At 40.4% G+C, this 24092-nt stretch overlaps 1 protein-coding gene across 1 annotated transcript in view; it reads right to left on the reverse strand.

Annotated features, from left to right (window-relative positions):
- Nucleotides 1-24092, reverse strand: part of ENOX1 (ecto-NOX disulfide-thiol exchanger 1) — a 223128-nt gene that overhangs the window by 21335 nt on the left and 177701 nt on the right. Inside the window, exon 13 of the mRNA XM_016205373.2 lies at nucleotides 11545-11647. Coding sequence (XP_016060859.2) covers nucleotides 11545-11647 — 103 coding nt within the window. The remainder of the gene's footprint in view (nucleotides 1-11544; nucleotides 11648-24092) is intronic.

Consider the following 24092-nt stretch of genomic DNA (forward strand, 5'->3'; position numbering starts at 1 on the left):
GCCACACTGGCCAGAGCAAGTGATTCTTTGTGTTTATTTGATCCAAACTGACGACATATGCTAGGGAGCAAGATCTCAAATGCCCTCTGACTGAATGCTTTTAGGTGAAGAGCAACTTCTCCCTTCTTTTCTCTTCCTAAGGGCCAGCTTCTTTTACTTCTCTTGGGTTAATGGATCTATACTGGGCAGGCTGGGAAGCCTGGGTTAGACTGTTCTGGGTCAGCCCAGCATTGGTAGTCTTGATGTCCGTATATGGTCAGTATGGGGGTCCAGAACAAGTCACCCCAGGATGTGCTTCTGTGGTATGCAGATTGTTTTGAGCTAAAGGCAATGTTAGCTGCAGGTTCAGGAGAAACTTCTGCCCCCAACCCTTAACTATCTAGAACAATTTGAATTATAGTCTTTGCCCATAAGTGGTTATCAGTTATAACCTTTTTGACCCACCTACATGGCAGGGCAAACTTTTATTTACTAAACATATGCTCTTCTTATCAACCTGCAATGACCCTTTGAGGCCTCCAAGGTGCATTCCCTCATCCCTAGCTCAGGATGTCTTACATAACCTCAGTCCCCCTTTCTATCTCTGAACCTCTCCTGCATGTGGGGTCTCTGACTCTCCCATGTATGCAAGGTTCCCATACATATGTATGCATTAAATTTGGTTATTTTTTTTTCCCTGAGGTGACCTCTGAAAATGGCTCATTATTCGCTTGATCCAAAAACCCCCACACAATCATGCAAATCAAGAGGTTCAACTCTTTGTGTTCACTTTCAGAACACCTATGAAACTGCCCAGGCCATCAAGGGTATGCATATCTGAAAAGCCACTGAGTATCTGAAGGGTGTCACTTTACCAAAGCAACGAGTGCCATTCCATTGTGACAATGGTGGAGCTGGTAGGTGTGCCCAGGTGAAACAATGGGGCTGGACACAGGGTCTGTGGCCCAAAAAGGGTGCTTGAGTTTTTGCTGCACATGCTTAAAAATGCAGAAAGCAATGCTGAGCTTATGGGTTTCGATGTCGATTCTTTGGTCACAGAGCACATCCAGGTGAACAAAGCTCCCAAGATGCGGTGTAGAACTTACAGAGCTCTGGGAGGATTAGCCCACACCTGAGCTCTCCCTGCCACACCGAGATGGTCCTTATTGAAAAGAGCAGATTGTTCCTAAACCAGCAGAGGAGGTTGCACAGAAGAAAAATATATCCCAGAAGGAACTGAAGAATGGAAAACTTATGGTTGGAATGAGTCAGCGTAAAATAAATGCTAATAAAAGTAAAAGCAAAACAAATTTTTTTTTTGTCATTTCTCTTGCTAATCTATCTTGTGTCTATCTGATTATCAGACCAGCCAGAAGAACGCTGGGGGTGGAGGAGTTTGTTCTTCCCCCAGCAGTCGGCTGTGGCTGGAACCTCACACTTACCCAGGAGGCCGCTGCAGATGCGGAGATCCTGGGGTGTCTGACACAGGCCAGCAGAAGGTAAGGGTTCTTCCCATGTCAGCACACCCCCAGGTCTCTCTTTGCAGGACCCAGTGGGATCAAAAGTGGTGAGAATATTTTTCTCTCTTTTAAATTAAATTGGCAAAGAAAATACTCGTGAAACTAGTTCCTTGGGCTAGTAAATTTTGGTTACTAAGTATGAGTATTCATTGGTTTTGTCTCTGTCTGGTTTCTTTCCATCCATTTTATTATATGTCCTGAGAGCTTTGTCTTGTGACAAGTGAGAATATTTTCTCTCTGGCCTCTACCACCCAGCAGGTGTACTTTGCCAGGGCCCCCGCCCTCTCTATCCAGCCATGACAAGTTCTCGAGAAGTTTTCTGTGTCTATACTGTTCCTCCCAGAGATGGTCCCTTACTCCGCCCGCTGGATGACACATATGCATCTGGTGGGCAGTGGAATAGTCTGTGGATTCAAGTTAAGGGAATCTTAAACCTGCTCTGTTCAAGGGGGCAGGGGGAGCACATGATTTTCTATGTTTTGGAACAGCTGTTTAAAGACAGGTCTCCCCATTTTTCTTAGGCAAACTCTGGGAATAAACTTCCTTGTTTGGGTTGTATCTTTTTCCACTTTCCTTTGGAGAGGCCTCTTGCATCCATGGTATTGGTTTGAAATGCTATAGATCCTACCGTCAAGGCCAGAGGATGGAGCCTTTTAATTGGAAGAACTAAATTAAAAAGGAAGAATTTTTTTTTTCTTAGAGAGCTTTCATTGTTATAATAGCTAGTCATTAGGATTCTCTTAATTAGCCCTGGCCAAGTAGCTCAGTTGGTTAGAGTGTGGTCCCAATATGCCAGGGTTGCAGGTTCAGTCTTAGATCAGGGCACATACAGTAATCACCCAATGAATGTATAAGTGGAATATCAAATCAATGTTTCTCTTTCTCTCTTTCTCTCTCCCTTCTTCTCTCTCTTGCAAATCAATAAAAAATAAAAAATTTTAAAAAGATTCTCTTAATTAGATGGAAGGACAGAAATTAGAACAAAAATAAAAGTCCACTAAGACCCCAACCTATTTGCCTTCAGATATTATAAAAATTACAACTATGAAGATTTAATTGTCCAGCACATAAGAAAAATGAAGAAAAAGGTGACATTTTACTGGAAGACAACCTAAAATTTTTATGTCCTAAGAACTCTGCTTGGTATCTGTTAGGTTGGAAGTGATACCATTGCAATTAACCTAGTTATTAATAGTAGGAAAGGAGCAAAGGGAAGAGAGATGTATACCCCGTAAAGCTGGGAGGACTAGTGAAGGCGCTTGCTGTCGGTCACACCTGGGGACAGAGATGGTTGCCCAGAATGGGCGTGGCCACTGCAGGCAGAGGAAACTTGGGATACTTAATTCCCTAAACAAAGGAGCTCTCTCTTACTGCTCTGGTGTGCTCTTGGTTCCTCTATGGTCTTGGGACTCTTACTGCTCAGGGTGAACTCTCCCGGATTCACCCCCACACAATGGACGAATGGACTGCGGCTAACACAGAACTGCACCCCGTTCCAACATGGAAAGAAAACTCTGGACACTGGCTTCTAGCTCTACTGAAGCCCCAGCTCCACTTCTATAACTGGACTAAGAGAAATGGGGCTTTGGAAACCCAGGAATATAATTCCAGAGAAATAAAATTTTCTACCACATCTCATCCTCCTGTGGGGGCCTCCGGAAATGCTTATTCCAGTGGTACACCAAGAGCCCCACTCCCACCAGCAACAGAGAAAGACCATCCACGCTTTTCTCCCATAACAGAAGCTCCAAAATATGGCCAAACAGAAACATGGGCTAATCTCCATTTATGGCTACAAAATTGTTGCCAGCCTTCAAGGAAATTATAAGCTAAAATTGTAATAGCTATCATGAGGAATGTGCCAATTAGAAAAAAAACGGGCTGAATAAAATGAACCTTGATGAGGTTAAAACAAAAGTTTTAGTACAGAACTACAGAAGGCTGAATGGGCCAAGTTGGCCCCCATTTGGTCCCCCAAGATTAAAGGGCTCCAAACAAGTCTGCTCTGTTTATCTCAGTGTGGAGAAATTTAAAAGACTGCAAGGAAGAGACGGCAATGAGAAACCTGACCAGCAATCTCTTAGGGCAACTGTCAGGCTGGTTAAATCAAGTTGCAAATTGATACCAGGGCCAAGGTCCCTCAGCTTGATCCCTTACTGGGGACTCAAAACCGTTGTACTCAAGAGTGGGTAAAATGATCAGGAGATAGAAAAGAGAAATTTCTAGAAAGCCTTGCTATGGGAATTCCTGAACTGTGGTACCAAAACCCATCGGTGAAGCCCTGACTCAGGCTACAATTAGATTAAAAGAATATGAAAATGTAAGGATAAGTTTAGGGAAATTAAAACTGTAACTGAGTGAAATGCTTCCTCTCTCTGGCCTTCAAGCTCGCTAATAGCTCCTGCTATAGAAATGCTAATTAACTAGAGGAATTCTGCTCCAGGCTGGGGCAGCCCCTTTATCAGTGAAGAGCTGGGGAAATACGAACTGAGTACTGACTCCGATTCAACTCAGACCAGCCGGTGTCAATGGACTGACCAGGAACAAAGGGATTTAGAAATTTTGTGCTTTTCCTTGGATCCCTTTTCAGCTCCTGGCTCTCTACAGTCCCCATGCCCCTTTCCTGTACCCACCCTCCCTTCCCTTAATATATAAAAATACCTGAATTTTTAATTCTCTTAAGGTGGATTTGAGAATTAGTTTTCCTATCTTCTTTCCTAGTTTTCTCTATCAATAAACCTTTCCTTGCTCCAAAACTCGGATCTATTCAATATTGGCCTTTTGAAGCTCTGGGCACACAAACCTTGTGTCTGTAATAAAATGTTTGAACAGGCTTTATGTTAAAAAAAAAGTTATGTCAACTTTGGCTGATTGCATCTCTTTTACCTGATTGTATTGTGGAAATAGACACTGGGTCTCACTGGGGAGCTGCGACATTTGGCTGTCAGTTGCTTCTTTGAGCTGTAAGAGGGAAAGGCTCTAGGAGGTAGTAACCTTTGCACCTCTTGGGTCCATGGAATTGTTTAATAATATCAGAAATATTTGCTATTTGTCCCAACTGAAACCTCACAAGATATTTGAAAAGATTTACCAACTTTTTGATCAGAAATTTGGTCAAAATAGTAACTAATGTCAGGGCGTGATAAGAAATCGACCTGGGGGAAAGAAATCTTCCAAAACTGGGTGGATGAATTTATCAGTTCTTTGCCAGTGTTTAGATGGCAACTCAATTCTTCAGATATTAAAAAACAACTGTCCTTTTTATTTTTTACAAACGAAGTCTTTATGGGGCCAGAGGCGTGGCTCCAGAAACAACTCAAAGCCAACCAATTCTTTTTACATTCCCCAAACCACCCCTATTCATCTCAAAAGGCTTATAAATATTGGCCTTTAGAAAGGAAGTCCTTCTAGGATGTTTACATTTCTTTCCCTTTCCCTTTGAGATGTAAATACATGGTCTCCCAAAAAAACTATTACCTGGGCCATCTTTTAAAATGCAAATTTTAGCCCTGGCTGGGTCATACAGTTGGGTAGGGCATCATCTCAATATGCTAAGGTTTCGGGTTCAGTCCCTGGTCAGGGCACATACAAGAATCAACCAATGGATACATACATAAGTGGATCAACAAACTGATGTTTCTCTCTATACATAAAATCAATAAATTAAAAATAAATAAAAATAAAATAAAATGCAAATTTCAGCCCTGCCAGGGTGGCTCAGTGGTTGAGCTTTGACCCATGAACCAAAATGTCACTGGTGTGATTTCAGGTCAGGGCACATGCCTGGGTTGTGGGCTCGATCCCCAGTAGGGGGTACGCAGGAGGCAGCTGATGAATGTTTCTCGCTCACCCATGTTTCTCTCTCTCTCCCTCTCTCTAAAAATCAAAACATATTTTTATTGATTTAAATAAAATGCAAATTTTAAGGAGGTAATTCTTAATAAAAGAAAAAAAAAAAAAAACAGTCATCTGAGTAGATCAATTTAACTTATTCCAACTGTTCTGTTTTGTTTTATCTAAATTAGTGACTTTTGCTTTATGGTACCTGTCTCACAGCTAAAAGATCTGTGTGTCTGTCCCTATGTTTATGTGTATTTTGGTATTTTCTACCTCTGCATGATACTGTTGGTTTATTTTAAAAAGAGCTCTATTATATTCGCTTAAACAAGCTCTTCTATAAGAATTCTCAAAAATATAATAGAAGCTGGTCCAAGTGCTTTTCAGAATCACATAACCTGGAAAAATATTTGATATTAAAGTTGGTTTTTGAGTTTGGTTTGTATAAATGGGCATATCTTTATAATCATAAAGCTTTATTTTTTAAATTTTTTTTCAAGCAGTTAACATTTTATTGGTTCATTACTCATTCAGTATGTGTGCATGTGTGCACATAACCCTTGTTATTAGCCTTAAAATCATCAGCTTTAAATATTACTTTTGTTCTAGCTGGGTTTATTAAATAAGTTGACGTTATCCCTGCTGCAAAATTTGTCAGCAAGAAACTTGGTATGATGAAATTTTCACAGTAATCTAACCTTAATTGTTAGGGACAAGTAAATTAAATAAATGTAAGTAGGATAAAGGTTTTTAGGTGAACTCTATAGTGATAATTATATTGTTAAAAGTTGTTTCCTAAGTCTCTTTGGTAACTTGAAACTATAAAGTTTTGCTAGATAAATTAAATGATGGATATTGATTGACTATCTAGACCATGTCCAGATAAGATAAAATAATGAAACATTAATACTGAACATAGGTTTATCTATTTTCTGCTTATTATAGAGGAACTAAAGATATTTGGGTTTGATATCATTGTAATTAACTAGTTATTAATAACAGAAAGGGAACAAAGGGGAGGCCAAATAGTATAGGCATGTCATTTGGGCAGCGTCACCAGGAAGCTACACTCCAACCGAGGGGAGAGAGACACATGCCCAGTAAAGCAGAGGTGATACAGGGAAGGTCCTTGCCTGTCAGTCACACCTGGGAACAGGTCATTGGCCAGAACTGCAAGGTTGCAAAATGTGGGATATTTAATCCCCTAAACAAAAGAGTTTGCTCTCTTGTGCTCTTGGTTTCTCTTGGTTCCTCTTGGTTCTCTTGGGACTCTCGTTGCTTGGGGCACGCTCTCTTAGCTCTCCCACATTCACCTACATGGTCCGCTGCCACGTGGGTCCCCACACAACGGACTAACGGACTGGACCTGGCCTCATGCTGAGCTGGACTTGGCTGCAACATGGAACGGAAACTCTGGACACTGGCTTTGCTTTTAGCTTTACTGAAATCCTAGCTACACTTCTTCTATGACTGGAATGGGATTTTAGAAACCCAGGGATGTAATTTCATGAAAATAAAGCTGCCTACCACATCTCATCCTCCTTGGGGGCCTCCAGAAATGCTTATTCCAGCAGTACTCCAAGAATCCCACACCCACTAGAATAAAGAAAGACCACCCATGCTTTTCTCCAATATCATGTACATTAGTAAATATGTCTTGTGCCACATTAAAAAATGGGCTATAAGGAAATATGTTTTTAGAAATTATTAAATGTGCTTATAAATGTTTCAATCTAAAAAGTACTCATATATAACAGATAATTCACAATTTTGTTTACTTAGTTTTCACTAGAAATTAGTTTTTTTAAGGTTATGAATTCTGATATATGTAATGAAAGCTACAGAAATTAAAAGTAACTGGGAAAAGAACAGGAGAAATAAGATATGTTTTGGCTTTTAGGAAATGGTATGAAATATGAAGATGCTTTTATTAAGGGAAGGGAAGTAATTTTGTCCTAATTATTTTTGAATGGGTGAGTGTGCTAAAAGGGACACAAAGTTTTAGAAAGTTTATGAAAAAGGAGTCTTGAGAAAGGAAATTTTACGTGTGGTCAAGCTGAATAAGACTGAAATTTAATTTAGATGAATTTAAGTATCAAAAGTAAGGTGAAGCCAAATTAGAGTTTGGTTTTCTCTCTGTTAAAGGACTAGTGGCCTGCCGCTGATACTGTGAAACAGTTTTCTGCCTACAGAGCAAAGATTCTGTGTTTTATCGAAATAATTTCTGTTTTATATTGTCTTAATTGGGTCCTTGATTACTTAAGAAATTGGATCTCCTCAATAGTAAGAACTAAGTTTTGCTAGTCATTATGTAAAGTTCAGTATTTTTTTCAAAAATTTTCATTGCCACTTTGGTCAAGTGGATAATTACATATTGCTTCATAATGACTTATGATCCTATTTATCAAATAGTCAAACCTCTTTATATATTTTGACAAGCTTCCCAAAATTTATATTATAAATGAGAGGCTTCACCTGGGGATGACTTTGAGATGTTCCAGAAGGGCCCCTAGAATACCTCAAAAAATTCGTTTTCTCTCCTTACAAAAGAGAAATGTTAACCTACTTAGGCTTGCCCAGCTGGATGTGGCTCAGCGGTTAAGCGTCGACCTAGGATCCAGGCGATCGGGGTTCGATTCCCGGTCAGGGCTCATGCCCGGGTTGCGGGCTGCAGCCGATCAATGACTCTCTCATCATTGATGTTTCTATCTCTCTCTCTCTCTCTCCCTCTCCTTTCCTCTCTCTGAAATCAATAAAGATATATTAACAAAAAAACAAACAAACAAAAAAACTACTTAGGCTTATTTTGGTGTGGTGAAATTACATGGAAAGCATTGTCAAATAAAAAAATAACACTGAGACTTCTTTATGTTGTATTTGTATAAGTATATGTTATAAATGTTCCAGAAATATATGTAAAATTGCTGGAAATCTGAAATAAAATGTCATCAAAATTTAGGGACACACTAAAACAACTAAACCTGAGTATCAGATTGTGGCACATGTGGATGAAGTCCATTCTGGTTTTGCAAAAATGGCCCTTAATTGCCAGACTTTTACCATCCCAATGTCCTTGTAACATGGCAACAGTCTGCTCCTGAGCCAGAGAAATTAAGATGGATAAACAATGGCTGTAAATAAATGAATTACTGGGGCTACGGGAAACACAGGACAGCTGCTTGGTTCTTCCCGGCTCCCTGGCACTTTTCAGTTTTTACATTCCTTCATCCACCATGGTACATTTGGGCGGGACTTCATCCAACGGCCACTTAGTTTGGGTAAACAGTATGTTCTTGTTGTTTGCTGTGTGTGTGTTTTCCTACATGGGTTGAAGCTTTTCTCTGTCACAAGGCTGATGCCCTCACTGTGGCAAAGAAACTATTAGAAATTTTCCCACTTGGAGCATACCTTCCCAAATCTCTAGTAACTGAGGCACCCACTTCACTGGGCAAAACATATGAGTCGTGATGGACAATCTTGCAAACTTCTTGGAATTATCACTGGCCGTATCTCCCTCAATTATCAGGCAACATTGAGAGAACTAATGGGAAGACTAGATCAGCAAACTGAGTTTCATTACACAGTACTGAATGAACTGATAAGAAGGGTTATAATTTTATGGCATTTTATTTAAAATATTGATAATTTTTAAAATCTTGTTTTCCAGATACAAGGAATTTTTCTTCTTTACAACTTTGTTATTTTTTTCTTTCTAACTGATCCCTCCAGACTTTTGGAAATTCTCAACAATTGAGTACTTTTATTTTCTTTCTTTCTTTTTTTTTTTTTATGGCAGCAGGATGGGAAAGTATCATTTATTACACTTCCATGATAAACACATTTCCTGTGAATTTTTAAAAAAATGCTGTTTTTTCTGTGTCCTTGGGATTTTCAAAGAAACCGGTCTCGATGCTCCTTCAGTTCCCTGGTTGTGGGGCTTCTGTTCAGCCAGGTTTCAGGAGGCTCTGAGTGATGGTGGTTCTGTATTTTAGTTGTAATGTTGATGTGGTTGCGGGAGGCGGCTGTTACCCGCCATCTCCCTCGGGTACTTTTATTTTCATGTCTGTATGTTTGTTTGCATAAGTTCAATAGGAATCTGTTCTCTTTATAACAGGACAACTGGAAACTAGATATATTATAAAGCTTTGACTGGAATGTCATACTTGAGAGAGAGATGCATAAACTCGAATATGACCAGAAAGCTTTAGGAATTAAGATTGACTCTGACAGCCAATACAGAAAAACAGTCTGGTACCTTGCTTACCTTGCTTCACAGTGGTCTTTCCAGGTAAGCAAGAAAGGTTGCTTACTGGGAGATGCAAAGAAAGAACCTCAGGATATTTTGGGGACCTCGAGAAGGAAGGAATTAACTCCAAAGCTACAGGTATTGTAGGCAAAGTCTGATGGCAAGTATGCTTCCTGGCTTCTCAGCCTCAAGAGGACTTTTAAAGTTCAACCTGAAGATTCCTTATAAAAAATTCCAGCAATGCAGATTTAAAAGAGCCCATGTGCTTGACTACTATCCTTGTTGGAATTGTATCAGGCCAAGTTTATTGAAACTAGACTTCTTTTGCAAATAAATTAGTTTCAATTTGGCTATCTTAATGAGGGAGGAAATTGCTTCAATAGAAACTATAATATACCTTTGTGGATATTAAGTTCTAGTGCTGTTGTCTTTTCAGGTTTTTTATTTTATTTTAATTTCTGCCTATAAACTAAGCTGGATCTTGAATTTTTCCAGTTTTCTTAAATATTTGGCTGCAGCCCTCCAAGCTAACATTTTCATTTTCCCATCCCTTGGCTTGGAATCATGGGAACTAAAACTGCCTGTTTCCCAAGGCCATGCAAGCTAAAGAGGGGCAACTTGATGTAGACGTCAGAAAAATCACCACAGCAGCTCATCTATGGACAATCTTTGTTCCTGCTGCAGAAAGATCACCAGAGACATTCAAACTACAGACCAGGAAAACCTATCGGACTGTCACTGCCTGCCCTCACTCCAAAGGAAGATATTTCAAGACAGATATCTAGAAATTTTGATTGCCTGCCTTCAGAACTCAGAAACTGAGATTATAGTCTCCTCTACATATTAAATTTTGTTTTTCTTTTGTTTCTATAGACATGAGTCTAATTAAATACCTGATTGCTTGCACTATAGACTTAACTTTGGGAGCCATTTGCATCACTGCCTCCTGAAATGAGACACAACTATTTACCTGAACAGAACTTCTCTAAAGTCTGAGACTGATTCAATGACATATAGAACAATCTAGCAACCCAACTTTTGCAGTGTGAAACTTCCAGGGAAGTTTCAGGGGAGGGAACTGTGGGGATCCAGAAAGAGTCACCCCAAGAGGTGCTTCTGTGGAATTCAGATTGTTTTAATCTAAAGGTTCAGCTGAAACTCTGCCCCCAACCCTTAACTGCCTAGAAGAATTTGAATTAGAAGACTTGCCCATAGAAATGGTCAGGGATAACCTTTCAACCCACTTCAAGGCAGAGCAAACTTTTATTCACTAAAGGTCTGCTCTTATCATCCTGCAATGACCATTGGAAGCCCTCAAGGTCATTACCTCATCCTTAGCTCAGGATGTCTTACATACCTCAGTCCCCCTTTCCATGTCTGAACTTCTCCTGCATGTGGGGTCTCTGAGTCTTTCATGTATATGGGGTTTCCATACATATGTATGTATTAAATTTGGTTTTCTCTTGCTAATCTGTCTCAGGTCTATTTGATTATTAGACCAGCCAGAAGAACCTTGAGGGTAGAGGAAAGTTTGTTCTTCCACCACATCAGCATTACAGGTCTGGCCTCAGGACATGGCCTCTCTTGAGCCTGGGAATCTGGCTTGGTTTGGTGCTTTTGGACTGGACCCAACCTGGCCTCTACTTGGAAGTGATGTGACCAAATTTTGAAATTTAGATTCATAACATGTAGGATGCAAATTAATCTGTCTTCTTGTACTCAGTTTTATGTTAGACCAACCACTACTATACATGGTTACAGAAGAGCAAAACCCCCCATTGATTTGTATATTCCTAATTTGAAATGCATGTAATATAATCTTGATGAAGTTAACCTCACCTCTGACCATAGGCAAAGCTGTTTAAATTGTTAACAAGCTGGGAGTGAATTACTTAAATATTATTTAAGTGAATTACTAAGAATTATTTAAGAGAACAGATGAGGAAAACAGGATTTCCTTACCAATTAGTAGAGCTTCTTTCTCTGATTTTAAGCCTTGACTTCTTTTCTCGATGTTGTTCTCTCGGTCTTGGTTGACTAATGCGACTGTCAACACATTGATTTCCTATAAAGTTAAAAAAGCAAAAAATGTATAGATATTTATGTAGATTCTGTGTGTTTTAGCAAAAGCCACCAGGTCCCTTAAACTCTAGAAAAGAGGTCATTGCTTACATTTATAACTGAAGATAAACTTTTATAAATAATTGCTCTATTTGTCCAACAGTAGAAAATAATTCTAAAACTTATGCTCCTGGCTACAGCTCCCAGAAAACCAAGTAATTCTCTGCAAAAGTGGCAAATTTGGTGCAAATTATCTTAGGTTTTGTCCATGTTCTGATTAAACTGTTAGCAAGAACTGTATTTGACTGTAAAACTTTAACAAGTTTTATTTCAAATATGGAAAATTTTCTGAAAAGCATACAAAGGTTGATTTATAATTCTATGCTAGTAATTTGTGTTTGTGTGTGAAATAGGGCCCATTGGGAAGGTGAGATAGAGTTGTTAGGAGTGTTTAAGTTGAGTAGGTATACATCCTTATACACAACTGCGAACAGTAGATAAAGCAAAAGTTGGGAAATTCTTTTCTTTGGAAACTAAAAATGAAGAATTGTACAACAAACCAATAACACATGAAACATTGAGGCTGGGCTATTTTTAGTTCTCTCTATAGCCTTTTTTATTTAAAACCAGAGAAAAAGATTTAACTCATATCCTTCCAAACTTGATATTAGGACTCAAAATGGAGAGTGATTTAACAGAAAGTCAAATTTAATGATCAGAGGCCTGCATACATGGGGCAGTATAATCATTAGGGTAGTCGAATCTTGTTGGGAAATTTCTTGATAGACAGGTCTCAATGAAGAATTAGCATACTGAGCAAAGACTTAAGATAATGTTTCTAATAGATGGTAGGGAATCTGCCAGAGGGTAGGCAGGTAAGGATGAAGGAGAACTGAGAAAGTCTGGGTAAATGGTTTGGCAGGTGTTACCAGGACTGGAACTGACTATAGGATATTTAGCTAGTTACTACAAATGATCAAAATTGGCCAGGTAAAAGAATACAGGAAATTGTTGGGAGTAATGTTGAGCACATAAAGAACACAAGTCTCATCTGAAGGCATTCTTATTAAATAAAAGAGAAGAAAAAAAATAAGTCTCAGTGCATGACAATAAAAATAGATCTATGAGCTGACTTTAGCTTATGATCTACTACTTTGCAAATTGAGGATAATTAAACATGGCCAGGAAAGAAGGTTCTCCTAGAAAATTGCAGTTGGTAAAGCAACATCCATTGAGCATTTTGGAGGCTCCTCTAAAGCTCACGCTTACCTGCTGAAGACTGAGTGATGAAATCCAACTGAGAGGTGAAGACAGGCAAGGTAAAGAACTGGGGGATCACAGTGCTGTGATAGATGAGAAGGAAGGTTTTGGTTGACTAGAGGATACCAACTGAGGCCTGAGGCTGATGGTAGGAGCGCGCCCATGAGGACAGAGGTCAGAAAAGGTTTGGGGAATGGTCTAAGGAAAGTTTGAAGCCAGCTGGACATAAAAGGCCATTAGAGGAGAAAAATGCTCTCATGCTTCCAAAAAGGGATCTTGCAAACCAGCTCCAGCAGAAATGCCCTTAACTTTAAAACCTAACAAATCCAAAGGCTTATGTAGATGGGAATAGAATATTTTATCAATAGGAGTTAGACAGAAGGGAATAGGAATTCCTCTGTGGTGAAATTCATGTTGTACTTTCCCATTAGACTGTGTCAATTAGAGCAGAGGGGGCTGTGTGGGCACTTCATCTCCGTGGGCCAGTGGTCAAGGAGCTTGCTGAGTTCTCTTAGTTGTTTGCCCTAAGGAAAAATAGGTCTCATAGGGACATGGCACTGGGTTTCCATGCCTGGGAAGATAAGACTACTGAGCAGAGTACAGGCTCTGTAAAGGTCTCCTGACAGAGGCTTATGGGCAGAGGATGGAAAACTATTAACTAGGGTGATTGTTGTATGACTTGAGAAAAATATAAATAATGACCCCTAGGGCTGAGTGGAAACAGTATCTCCAAGAAAGGGTGATCTGTCACAGCTTGGACAATAATTAGGGACAAATGAAATTACTGCCCACATTAATTGCCAAAATTGAGTGGTGTCCTGGGGCCATCGCACAGTTGAGGATCCAGGTTTAGGGAGGAAAGTGGACCAGAGAGCTGGTAGCGCATCAGGAGTCAGCAGGGAACAGCAAGTGCAGAATAGATTGGGACCACTTGAGTGCTGTCAGGCACCTGTCCCCATGTTCAAAGGTGGAGTCATAAAGAAAGGGGGACTCGGAGCAGGCCCCAACAAATGCTACTGAATAACGATGTCTACAAGGAGCTGATGTGGCCTATCAATGACTGTTGCTTTGATGACTGTTGCTTTGATGATGTTTTAGGGTTGGACAAATGAGGATAGAAAGATAAGAGTCCTAGGATTACCTTTCTGTGGAAATAAATTTAAGACTGAATATTGCAGCCTGTGCTCTTCTGACCACAAGTGGTTGATCCTCCAGGGTCATCATCAGTGACTGTGGAGTAGACACACCTCTTTGCAAGACTCCCGCAAGTGTCCAGGGCCTGGGCCTACCAGGGACCTAAGGCCTGACGGAGGCTTCAACCTTTGGGTACTACTGTGAGTTGTGTTTGGGTGGGTATGAAGGTGCTTTTCTGACTCCTCAAGAAGGCAAAGGAACTAGGCTGAGAGGTGGTATCGTACCTAATGAAGCTGATCAGGCAGGCTCCAAGGAGTTCTTGCATATTATAAGTTGGCCTCAAGATCTTATCTCCAAAAGTAGAACTATCATTTCCACTGCAGTCAAAGGTGTCCAAGCATATTAACTAGAGACTTGGATCTATAACATCATTTAGTAAAGTTGACCAACCTGAGCCTACTCAAGAGTTACCATTAAGTGCCTTGGAGTCCAAGCATGCCTCAGGCATGATATAAAAGCTCAGACTTGCTGACAAAGTCACAGAGTTAAAAGATGGATGGATACTTATGTCATACCTTTTGCCAGAGAAAAAATTTAAAGTTAACCTGGTGTGTTTTAAGGGCTAGAAAACAAAATAGTGATTTTAGATAGCCACTTGATGGGCTGTGCTTCTATATTTTTCCACTGTAAAATAAGGGAAGGATGTTTCAATGACTCATTAGTTAAGGGTTCATTTGAAAAATAAAGTAAATTTGATTTGTCTGTATTTATTTTCAGGTTGAACCTTATAATTATTGGTAGGCTGTGAGTTTGGGGTAGTCTACAAAGTACAAAGTAGATATAAGCAACACCTGTTCCTCTCCTTCCATGTTGTACTTAGTGCCTATAAATCTAAACGATCATCCAGCCTTTGTCAAAAGATCTCCATCATCATGACTAGTATGGTGAAGAAAATGCATAGAGAAAATGTGGAACTAAATAACTTCCCAACCAAACCTTTGTTGCATTAAGCTAAGCCTGTTTTCACTTTCGGTCACCCAATAAATATTTATGCCACATCCATATATCACATGCCTACTCTATGCCAAGGAATGCTAAGTTTTTAAGGATACTGAGTCCAAAGTGGCAAGAAGCATGTGCTTACTCAGGGGCTAGCAAGCAATTCTTAGAGAAGTTCTATAAGAAAACTTATAGGAAATGTAATTAGATGGAGCTGAAGAAGTAGGTAGATCATGATATGGAGTTTGGAATTTTTTAGAAGGTTTAACTAATGAACAGTGTTTGGCAGATGAGTTACGTGAATAATCCTGAATTTTAGATTATTGGTTTGGAGGCAAGAGAAACTGGAGGCAGGATTCCAGGTTGCAATAGGCTATTGCAATAGTCTGTTTTTTACCTTTTCATGAGGGTCCAAACCAAGTCAGTGGTGTGCAAAACATAAGAGATATTTAAGAGGAACCAGGTAACCTGATGAATGAGGAAAATGTGGAGAGTGATTAGGTGCCTTGGTGAATAGGAAAGCAGAGGAAGAAGCAAATACAGGAGATGATGTGTTCAATTTTGGAAATGTTGAACTTAAGGCTTCTATAACATCTTGTCAAGATGTTTGGGAGAAAGTAAGATGTACAGGTTTTTTAACTTAGCAAGGCCCTGACAACTGTTCTGATGGGTGTTTATGAGGTTTGTGGTTGTAGGAAGCAACCTTGGTATCTTCTTCTGGGGCAAAGGAAAGGCTTGCTGACTGCTTGATATAAAAGAAGTGGATTTCCCAAACTCAGTGTTCCTCTCCTGTAATGTAACCCCCAGCATGTTCAGGCTTCCATCTGGGCCCCTCTCTGGGGTATGATTAGGCTGTAAGACCCATAAGGATAAATCTGGTGAAGCCGGGACGGCTGTCTGGTAGCACGTGGTAAAATCTCAAATGGACAGGTGCCAAAACCTACTCTGAGAACAACCCCTCATAGCACAGACAGGTTGACCACAATAGTAAACACTAAGGTAGCACATTCTCAGGGGCATCAGAGGACTTGCCCAGCTTATGCTTCATCTTTAACTCTGGAAAAAACATAGTCTAAGTCTTACGTCCTATTTTAAGAGTTCCATATTCTCTACCTAGGATGTGCCAGCTTATCTATTTAGTAATTGGGCAACACCTTTTATTGGGACATTGGGTCATGAGTTAGCAAGTTTCCTTAAGAATTTCACTGTCCTTATTACTTTTTCCCACCCCAAATCTTGAGACAGCAGGAGAAACCTGAGAAGGGGAAAGTTTCATTATTAGAAACAAAATTATGAAGATTCTTTTTCATTTATCACATTAAAATCTTTTACCAGTAGATCTAAATATGCCCGAAGAATGCTATGTCTACTAGATGCTCTGGAAAAAGTGTTCCAGATGCCTAGAGACTGCAAACTGGACATGGGTAAGAGTGGGTGGGGTTGGGAGGTAAGGGAGGATACTAAGAACAAACTGTTAATAGCGTGCAAAGTACCCAGAGGGAAAGAACTTTGGGATGGGGGCCAGGCGTTTCCTCACTGTGAGGTGGACAGGATTATGAAATAGCATCCTAAGAGACCATTCACTTACAGAGTTAAAAGCCCTCCAGACTAGAAAATGCACAACAGGTTACAACTCTGCACTTGGGAGAGAGGAAGGGCAAGATTATCTAATAACTCTTCTCTTTTACCTTTAACTGTAATTTATGTGACACTTGGAAGGGGTTTTCAATAACTAGAAACTAGATTTTGTGGCGTTTTTTTAGACTTCTTAAAGAGTTAGCTATTTGAAGGCAGAAATTTCCTCTCTAAAGAGTTCTTATCAATTACTCTGAGATGATCAAAGTAATTTATCCATTTAGAAAAGCTCTTTTTCACTAATCTACTGAGCTAGAACTGTGCTTTGTTGCTGTGTTGGTTTTGTGCCCCTCTACCCACCCAAGCCCCAAAGAACCAAGAATAATGGCTTCCCCAGGGACTATAAAATCCTTTCATCAGTTCCTTCATTTCATTATTCCCATGGCCTCCTTAACTTTGGTGCTGTTTGCTTTCTACTGCAAAGCTTCTTGAACATGAGGTGTTCACCCGCTGTGTCTATGGTCTCATCTCTTGAAATCTCAGCTTTCTCATCAGCCACTCCCTGAAACTATCTTTTGAAAGATTTTCAGTGACTGCTGTATCTTCTCAGCCCCCTTACCATGTGATACTGGGCACCACTGACATCAGCGCCTCTTAAACCACCTGCCTCACGTGCTTCTGTTACATAGAGTCCTGGTCTTTTTCCTCCTAATTTTCTGTTCAGTCTTCACGGGCTCTTTCATCACCTCTGCTGGCCCAGCAGGCACGGAGAAGGGGGGAACTTTCTTCTTATGCTCTAACTTGGGTACTTGCCCAAGTTCAATCACCACCTTTTCTTCTCTATCCCCTGCTATCAAAGTTCTTTCATTTTTATGGGTTCAGCTATCATCGCTTAACTTTTTAACAGTTTCTTATCATCAACTACCATTGAGCTTATGGGCTTGAATTTATCCCTGCCCAGTTCAAATTCAAAATGAGAGGTGGTAGGAGAGGCACACTCTAGCCTGGGCTCTGCCTCTGAGAACTGGCTGACCTTGGGCAAGCCCTCTCCTTCCTAATTACATTTTTACACACAGTACAAGTCCCATATCTCTCAGAGCATTTATCCCGAGCTACTCGCAAGCTTTCCTCACCTCAGCACCTTTCCTATGTCACTTCTGTGGCAGTGGATCACTTACACAGTTAGAAGGAACTTTCACGTGCATTTGTTTCTTCAGCAAAACCAGCAAGTCCCTCAGGGCGGTCACTCTGTCTGACAGGGTGAAGCAGCAAGGCCAAGTGGGACTGTGTTCTAAACCTGCCACTGCTTTTTGGGCACTGGGTAACTTTAGGAAGGCCATTTCTTAACTTCCTTTTGTAAGATACACATAATAACCTATGCTTGTCACCCAGGGTTGCTCTGAGGACCAAGTGTCAAATGTGAGATGGTACTTTTGAAAATTGCAAGCACCTATGAATATTTTGTGGCATCATTATTACCATTATTATTCACAGGACTGACTGGTTACAGAACAGGTACATGATACTTGGGGTACGGATTCATGTAAAAGAATTATGTATAAAACTTTGACTGCAATCATATAAAAACAGGTATGTAAAAATATGTACACTAACCATGGTCGAGTTCAAAGAGTGCACATTTTCTCTTTTCTACATGTTCTGTGGCAATGCTGTTGTACTGCTATCCTTAGAATTTAAAAAGAAATAAGCCGCCAGTGACACACAGATGTCATTTGAAGAGCTGTATGTAAGGCACAGAGAGTGGCTGACTACTTCATTGAGTAACACACTGGGGGACACTCTCCAACACATGCACACTGAATGAGGGGACCACCGCACTGCGACTTCCCCTGTGGCCCTTCAAGGGCTGCGGCCTCCACAGCTACCAGAGCAAGGTGAGTGGGCATTGTCAGGATCTGCATGGTAGAGAGACACCATGTCACCTCCCGCTCTGCCAACACCATACCACAAGGCTTTTCTCATTCCCTCTCTGCTTCCCTTGTTCCACGGCCTTGTTTTGCTGTTTGCTTCTAAACCCTACTCTTAAATATTATACTCCATGAAAGCAGGGGCAGTGTAGCAAAGTCAACCAACTGCTTCAATATCCTTTACTCAATTTGTTTTTTTTTGGTCAAGGTACCAAAAGCAATCCACCAGGTGATATGCCAGTCTCCAATAACCTTCAAGCTATTCCTCATAAGATTAGAAGGAAATGGCAATATCTCCCACACTTCTCATTAAGAGCCAGTGACTAAGGCAGCCAACTTGGTACAGACAATATGTACTTATCCTGGATTTCAATGCCAATAAAAATTGGAAAGGGGAGAAGAGGCAGAGGGAGAAAAACAAAAACACAAATGGGTAAGAAAAGGATTGATGACAATGAATGACGAGTAAGCTTCACAATTTCTTATGGTTCACGGGAAAGTAAGAATTCATCAACCCCAAGAGCAAACAGGATCTCAGGACTTTTCTGTGGGTTCGAAGTCCCAGGCCCTGTTAAGATCAGTTGCTGAAGCTTGGTACCATCAGTCCAGAGGGTCATGGCTCCCACACTCCTTGCGCCCTTTCTCCAGATGTTTGGAGACTGCATGACGGAGGCAAAGGGCCCAACTGGGCTTCAGCCTCAGTGAGAACATTTGAAAGCAGACATGTGCGACTCCTGCCCCATCCAGCATTCAGCTACTCATCACAATAAGCCACATTCTACATGCTGGGATGTTCCATCTCACTGGGGTCCAGCTGCTGGCCACGGTGTGCATTATGTTCTTAGAAAACTCCAAAAGCTGTGTTTTCTAAGATTTCCAATTGCAAAGATTAAAATAGGTGAGAACTAGCTACAGGTCATAAAAAGGAGCTTTTCAAGAAAGACAGGTGTGGTTTAGGTGCCAGGGACATCCAGATGCAGCCTTGCTCCAGGTGGACTTCCTTTCAGGTCAACTTTGGTTATATTTATTTAATAAACACTTATGTAATGCTTACTATGTGCAAGTCGTATAAGAACTTAACAAATACAAACTCATTTAATCTTCATCACAGTCCTATGAGGTCAGTACTATTGCTTTCCCATTTTACAGATGAAGCAATTGAGGCATAGTGAGGCCGATGGCTTGCTGAAGGTCACAAACTAGTAAGAAGCAAACTCCGAACTTAACTAATGCTTTCTTGCTCCAGAAGAAACTACTGTGCTAAGCTGCCTCTCTTGAGTGCACTCCTGGAACCTATTACAATCCTAGTCAACTGAAGGTGCCTATTGAGCACTGGGACCAAATGCCCGTCTGTCCTGGCCATTCGGGAGCCGTCAGGGGCTCCGGGCCAGACCAATGAGCAGTGACTGTTGCACAGTTATGAATGCAAAGGGGAGCGAGGCAGGGGCCTGGCTGAGGAGCAGTGCTGGTAGGGATGGGGGAGGAAAGCCGAGATCGAGGCAGCGCTCCAAAGACCAGTGTGGGCCACGGGCAGGACGGGCTGAGCAGGAAGAGGCTCGGGCAGGGGCCCATGTGGAGCTCCAGTCACCCCCCCCAGTATGTGGTAATAAGGCAGAACCACTGAGGTGAAGGGGAAAGAGAGAAAAGGCGGGGGGCGCGGGGGGTACAGAAGCCATTCTAAAGAAAGAATGGACCAATTCCAATTCTGTGTGTGTGAAGTAGATAGAGAAAAGGGGGGTGAGTTAAAAAAAAATTTAAACAAGTCAAGTCTGGGTGACTAGCAGAATAATGATATGAGAATCAAAGATCATAAGGAATGAGAAATACTGTGAGGTCTCGGAAAGGCAGCTGGAAATGTGGAGAACGTCTGGGCTGGGGGTCAGTCACTTTGTCGCCCCTCTTCTGTGTCTCCCCATCCTGCATGGTCCCAGCGCACACCTGTTGTCCCTGTCATGTTCAAAATGCCCCGGCCTGGACTTTATGTGATGGCTCTACCTGTAGTCATTTCTCTACACAGGAGCAATGTCCTCAGGACCTAGCATAGTCCCCTGCACATGACAAATCTGCAAACAATAGTTTTTGAAAAAACTAATTGCAGACCTTAGATAACATTTGTTGAATTGCATGGAATGACTCTGTTACTACATAGGGAGGATACACTTCATAGGTGAAAGACGCCGGCCTCAGAGATTTGGTCGGTACGCTTGGCCTGCAGTGATTTATTGAAAGTCTGTGAGGAGTATATGTAGTGGGAAGTGAAAAAACAATGCAACCACTTTGGGTATTTTACATCCTTTTGGTCCCTAAAATACATTTATGGTTGTGTCATTTTAAAGTAAAGTAATTTCTTTACTATCTTAGATTAAAGAAGGTAAAAAAGATTGTGAATTTGTATCTATTATTAATGCTTTCAATATGTTTTTAATTTAATGTTAACTTTTTTGGAGACCATAATATAAGCTTATAAACTTTTCCCTTTCTTTTCCAAAATATAAGACAATTCTCTAGTTAACTTTAATTCTTAGTAATTACCTTTCTTGGTTTCCTCATTACAAATATTACATATATACATGTTCAATGTGGGAAATTTACAAAATATAAAAGGATAAGAAAAATTAACTGAAATTCTACTACCCAAATATAAGCACTATTAACATTTAAATATTTACGTTTTATCCAGTTTACAGTTGGAAAACAATACAATATTAATAAATAATACATGAATAAACTGTTTTGCATACTCACAATTGTAAACCTACTTTTGCCCCACCCTGTATTTCATATAGACCTTTTCTCTCCCACACACATATAATATGATATTTATATGTGTATATGTGTCATATATGTGTACACACACATATATGTATATATTATTGTTTAGTTCCTATTTGAAAAATAGGGTGATTCGTATATATACCTAAAAAAAATAATTTTATTGATTTTTTTAGAGAGAGAGGAAGGGAGAGGGAAAGAGAAACACCAATGTGAGAGCACAATGTTGACTGGCTTCCTCCTGCACGCCCCTACCAGGGACAGAGCCCACAACCCCGGCAGGTGCCCTGACCTGGAATGGAACCGGCAACCTTTCGGTCCACAGGATGACACCCAACCAACTGAGCCACATTGGCCAGGGTCCACATATACTTTTAATCCAGGGAACAAAGACACTGATGAAAAAGAGTAATTTCAACTTTGTAGTGTTTCCCATTAAATACTAAGAGCATCACTGCTGCCTGGATCATAACTTAATTATGGGTAGCACAGTTCACAACACACTTAAACTGTGGTCTCAAGCTGGCAATTAAATGACTTTCTTTTGGCATAGTTTTGTGACAGTCATGTTAATTTAAAACCGTCTAAAAATAAGAAAAAAATTCCTTTGTATTCCAGTAACTCCATTCATGATTTAAAGTGTGGGTTGTAGTATTTTATTTTCAGTTGTACTATATGCCACTGTAGATGTTACCAAATGAAAAAATACATTTGATCTCAAAAACATCTGTGTGTTTCTCATCGCTATGTTAGAATGTCATCCACACTGCCATATCTATGCAAGTCCATTCCCTTCATAGCTGAAAAAGTGCTGACATGAAAAATCTCCTCTACCAATAAAAATGGGGCAGCAAACAGAAGAAAATAAAGCGAAATACTTTTAAATGTATTTATGTGCATCCAGAATTAGTCGGGTTTGATTTATCTTGTATGATACTGACTCTATTGCCGGTGAAGATTAATTGTATTACGGAGCTCTTGGCATGTTATTTTCCCAGTCCATTTCTCAGCATGATGTTTCTTATTTTTCTCTGCTACCAGGCACCCACTATCATAATTTTCACCTGCTGAGTTTACATTACTAATGATAATATTAAAATTTAGAGTCTTTTTGACCTTTGTAGTGGTAAATTGGGTCATGAGAATAGATGGGATGCAATCTGATAAATGAGAACGACATTTAATTATTATTAAAGTAAAATCAAATTTCACTAGGTTTGCTGAGCATACTGTGAGATCTTAGTAAGTATTAAATATTCCCCCCTTTCCAACACAGAAAAATCCAGTTCTCTCTCCTCACTGCCTTCTTGCAGATGCCATGCATGATAAATATTCCAAGAACTGTGTGTTCTGGATTGCTGATGCACAGCGCCTGATGGGTGTAGAATTTGAGGCCCTTTAAATAGAAAATAGTATGATGAATGGTAACGATGGTAATACTAATAGCCCTTACTGAGTGGTTGGTAGATACCAGGTTCTGGTGTTTTTATCCCTATTTTACAGATAAAAGAATTGAGGCACAAATAAGCTTCCTAAGACAACATACCTAAAAAGTAGAGGTTCCAAGACTGGGCACCAGGCAGTCAGACTCTGGAGCTACTAGTCTCTAGTCTCTGCTACCTTCTGTCTGAGGTACCTTTCAGGGAATCACAACTTTATTTTTTTTAGAAAAGAACGCAAGAATTTATTGACCCCAACAAAAATATCACAACTTTTCTACTTTGTTCAAGCCCCAATCCCACCCAAGTCTTTTTTACTGAGAGGACTGAAGCCAATCTTTGTGGAGTTTCCTTCTCAGTCATATGCTGTCTCCTCAATGAGCTGTGTGTCCCTTGAGGACAGTGACTGGGCTGTGATCAGATGTGCTCCCAACACACTGCACTGTCCATCATGTGGACTTGGATGGACACAGGAGTGGCTAGTTGTAAATCATGCATAGTCTCCAAATGAATGGGATTTCTTATGAACCAGAGTCTTGAAATTAGTAATTGTATATTTTTCTCTTTGTGTTGAATAGAAACAAAGTTCAACATTTAGACTAAACAAGGTCTCTGGGCACCTCAGTTCAGTATAATCTGATTAGAATTTATTCAGCCTCTACCACTCTTCATTCATCCAATATTTATTGAGTGCCTACTATATGACAGGCTTTGTGCCAGACAACAAAATTCAAAAGTGAATAACAGTGGTTGCCACTCCCAAAGAACGTGAAAGTCTAGAGGATGGATAGGCGTGTAAAATATATTAAAATATACTGTGATAAAAGCTTTGGCAAGGGTTGGCCTCGGGTGCTATAGAAGCCCAGCGCAGCACCTACCCTGGACTGAAATGGAGAATAAGCAGCATTTACTCAGTGTGTGGCCCAGAGACTCGTAGCACAGGTATCATCTGGGACCTTATCAAAAATCCAAATTCCCAGGCACTAGCCCAGACCTACCCAGTCTTAAACTCTAGGTTGGAGCCCAGCAATCTGTGTCTGAAGAAGCTCTGGTTTGATTCTGTTGCTTACTAAAGTTTGAGAAGTACTGCCTTTGAAAATGTAAGACTCCCAGGCACATAACAATTAGGCAAGAAAACATGCATCAATTTAAAATCTGTAAAATAAGAAAGTTGGAAGAGGAGATCCCTATCACCTCCATTCCAACTTTCCTAGTCTACAGGACTTATGCACACATCTTCAAGTGAACTGGAATGGAACGTGTTCATCTTCAAGATCACCTGCAGATCATATCCAGGAGGAAGTGTTTGCCTCTCTTACCTAACCAGGCCAAACACATTGGC

Source organism: Miniopterus natalensis, chromosome 2, assembly GCF_054644295.1.
Source record: "Miniopterus natalensis isolate mMinNat1 chromosome 2, mMinNat1.hap1, whole genome shotgun sequence".
Taxonomy (NCBI): domain Eukaryota; kingdom Metazoa; phylum Chordata; class Mammalia; order Chiroptera; family Miniopteridae; genus Miniopterus; species Miniopterus natalensis.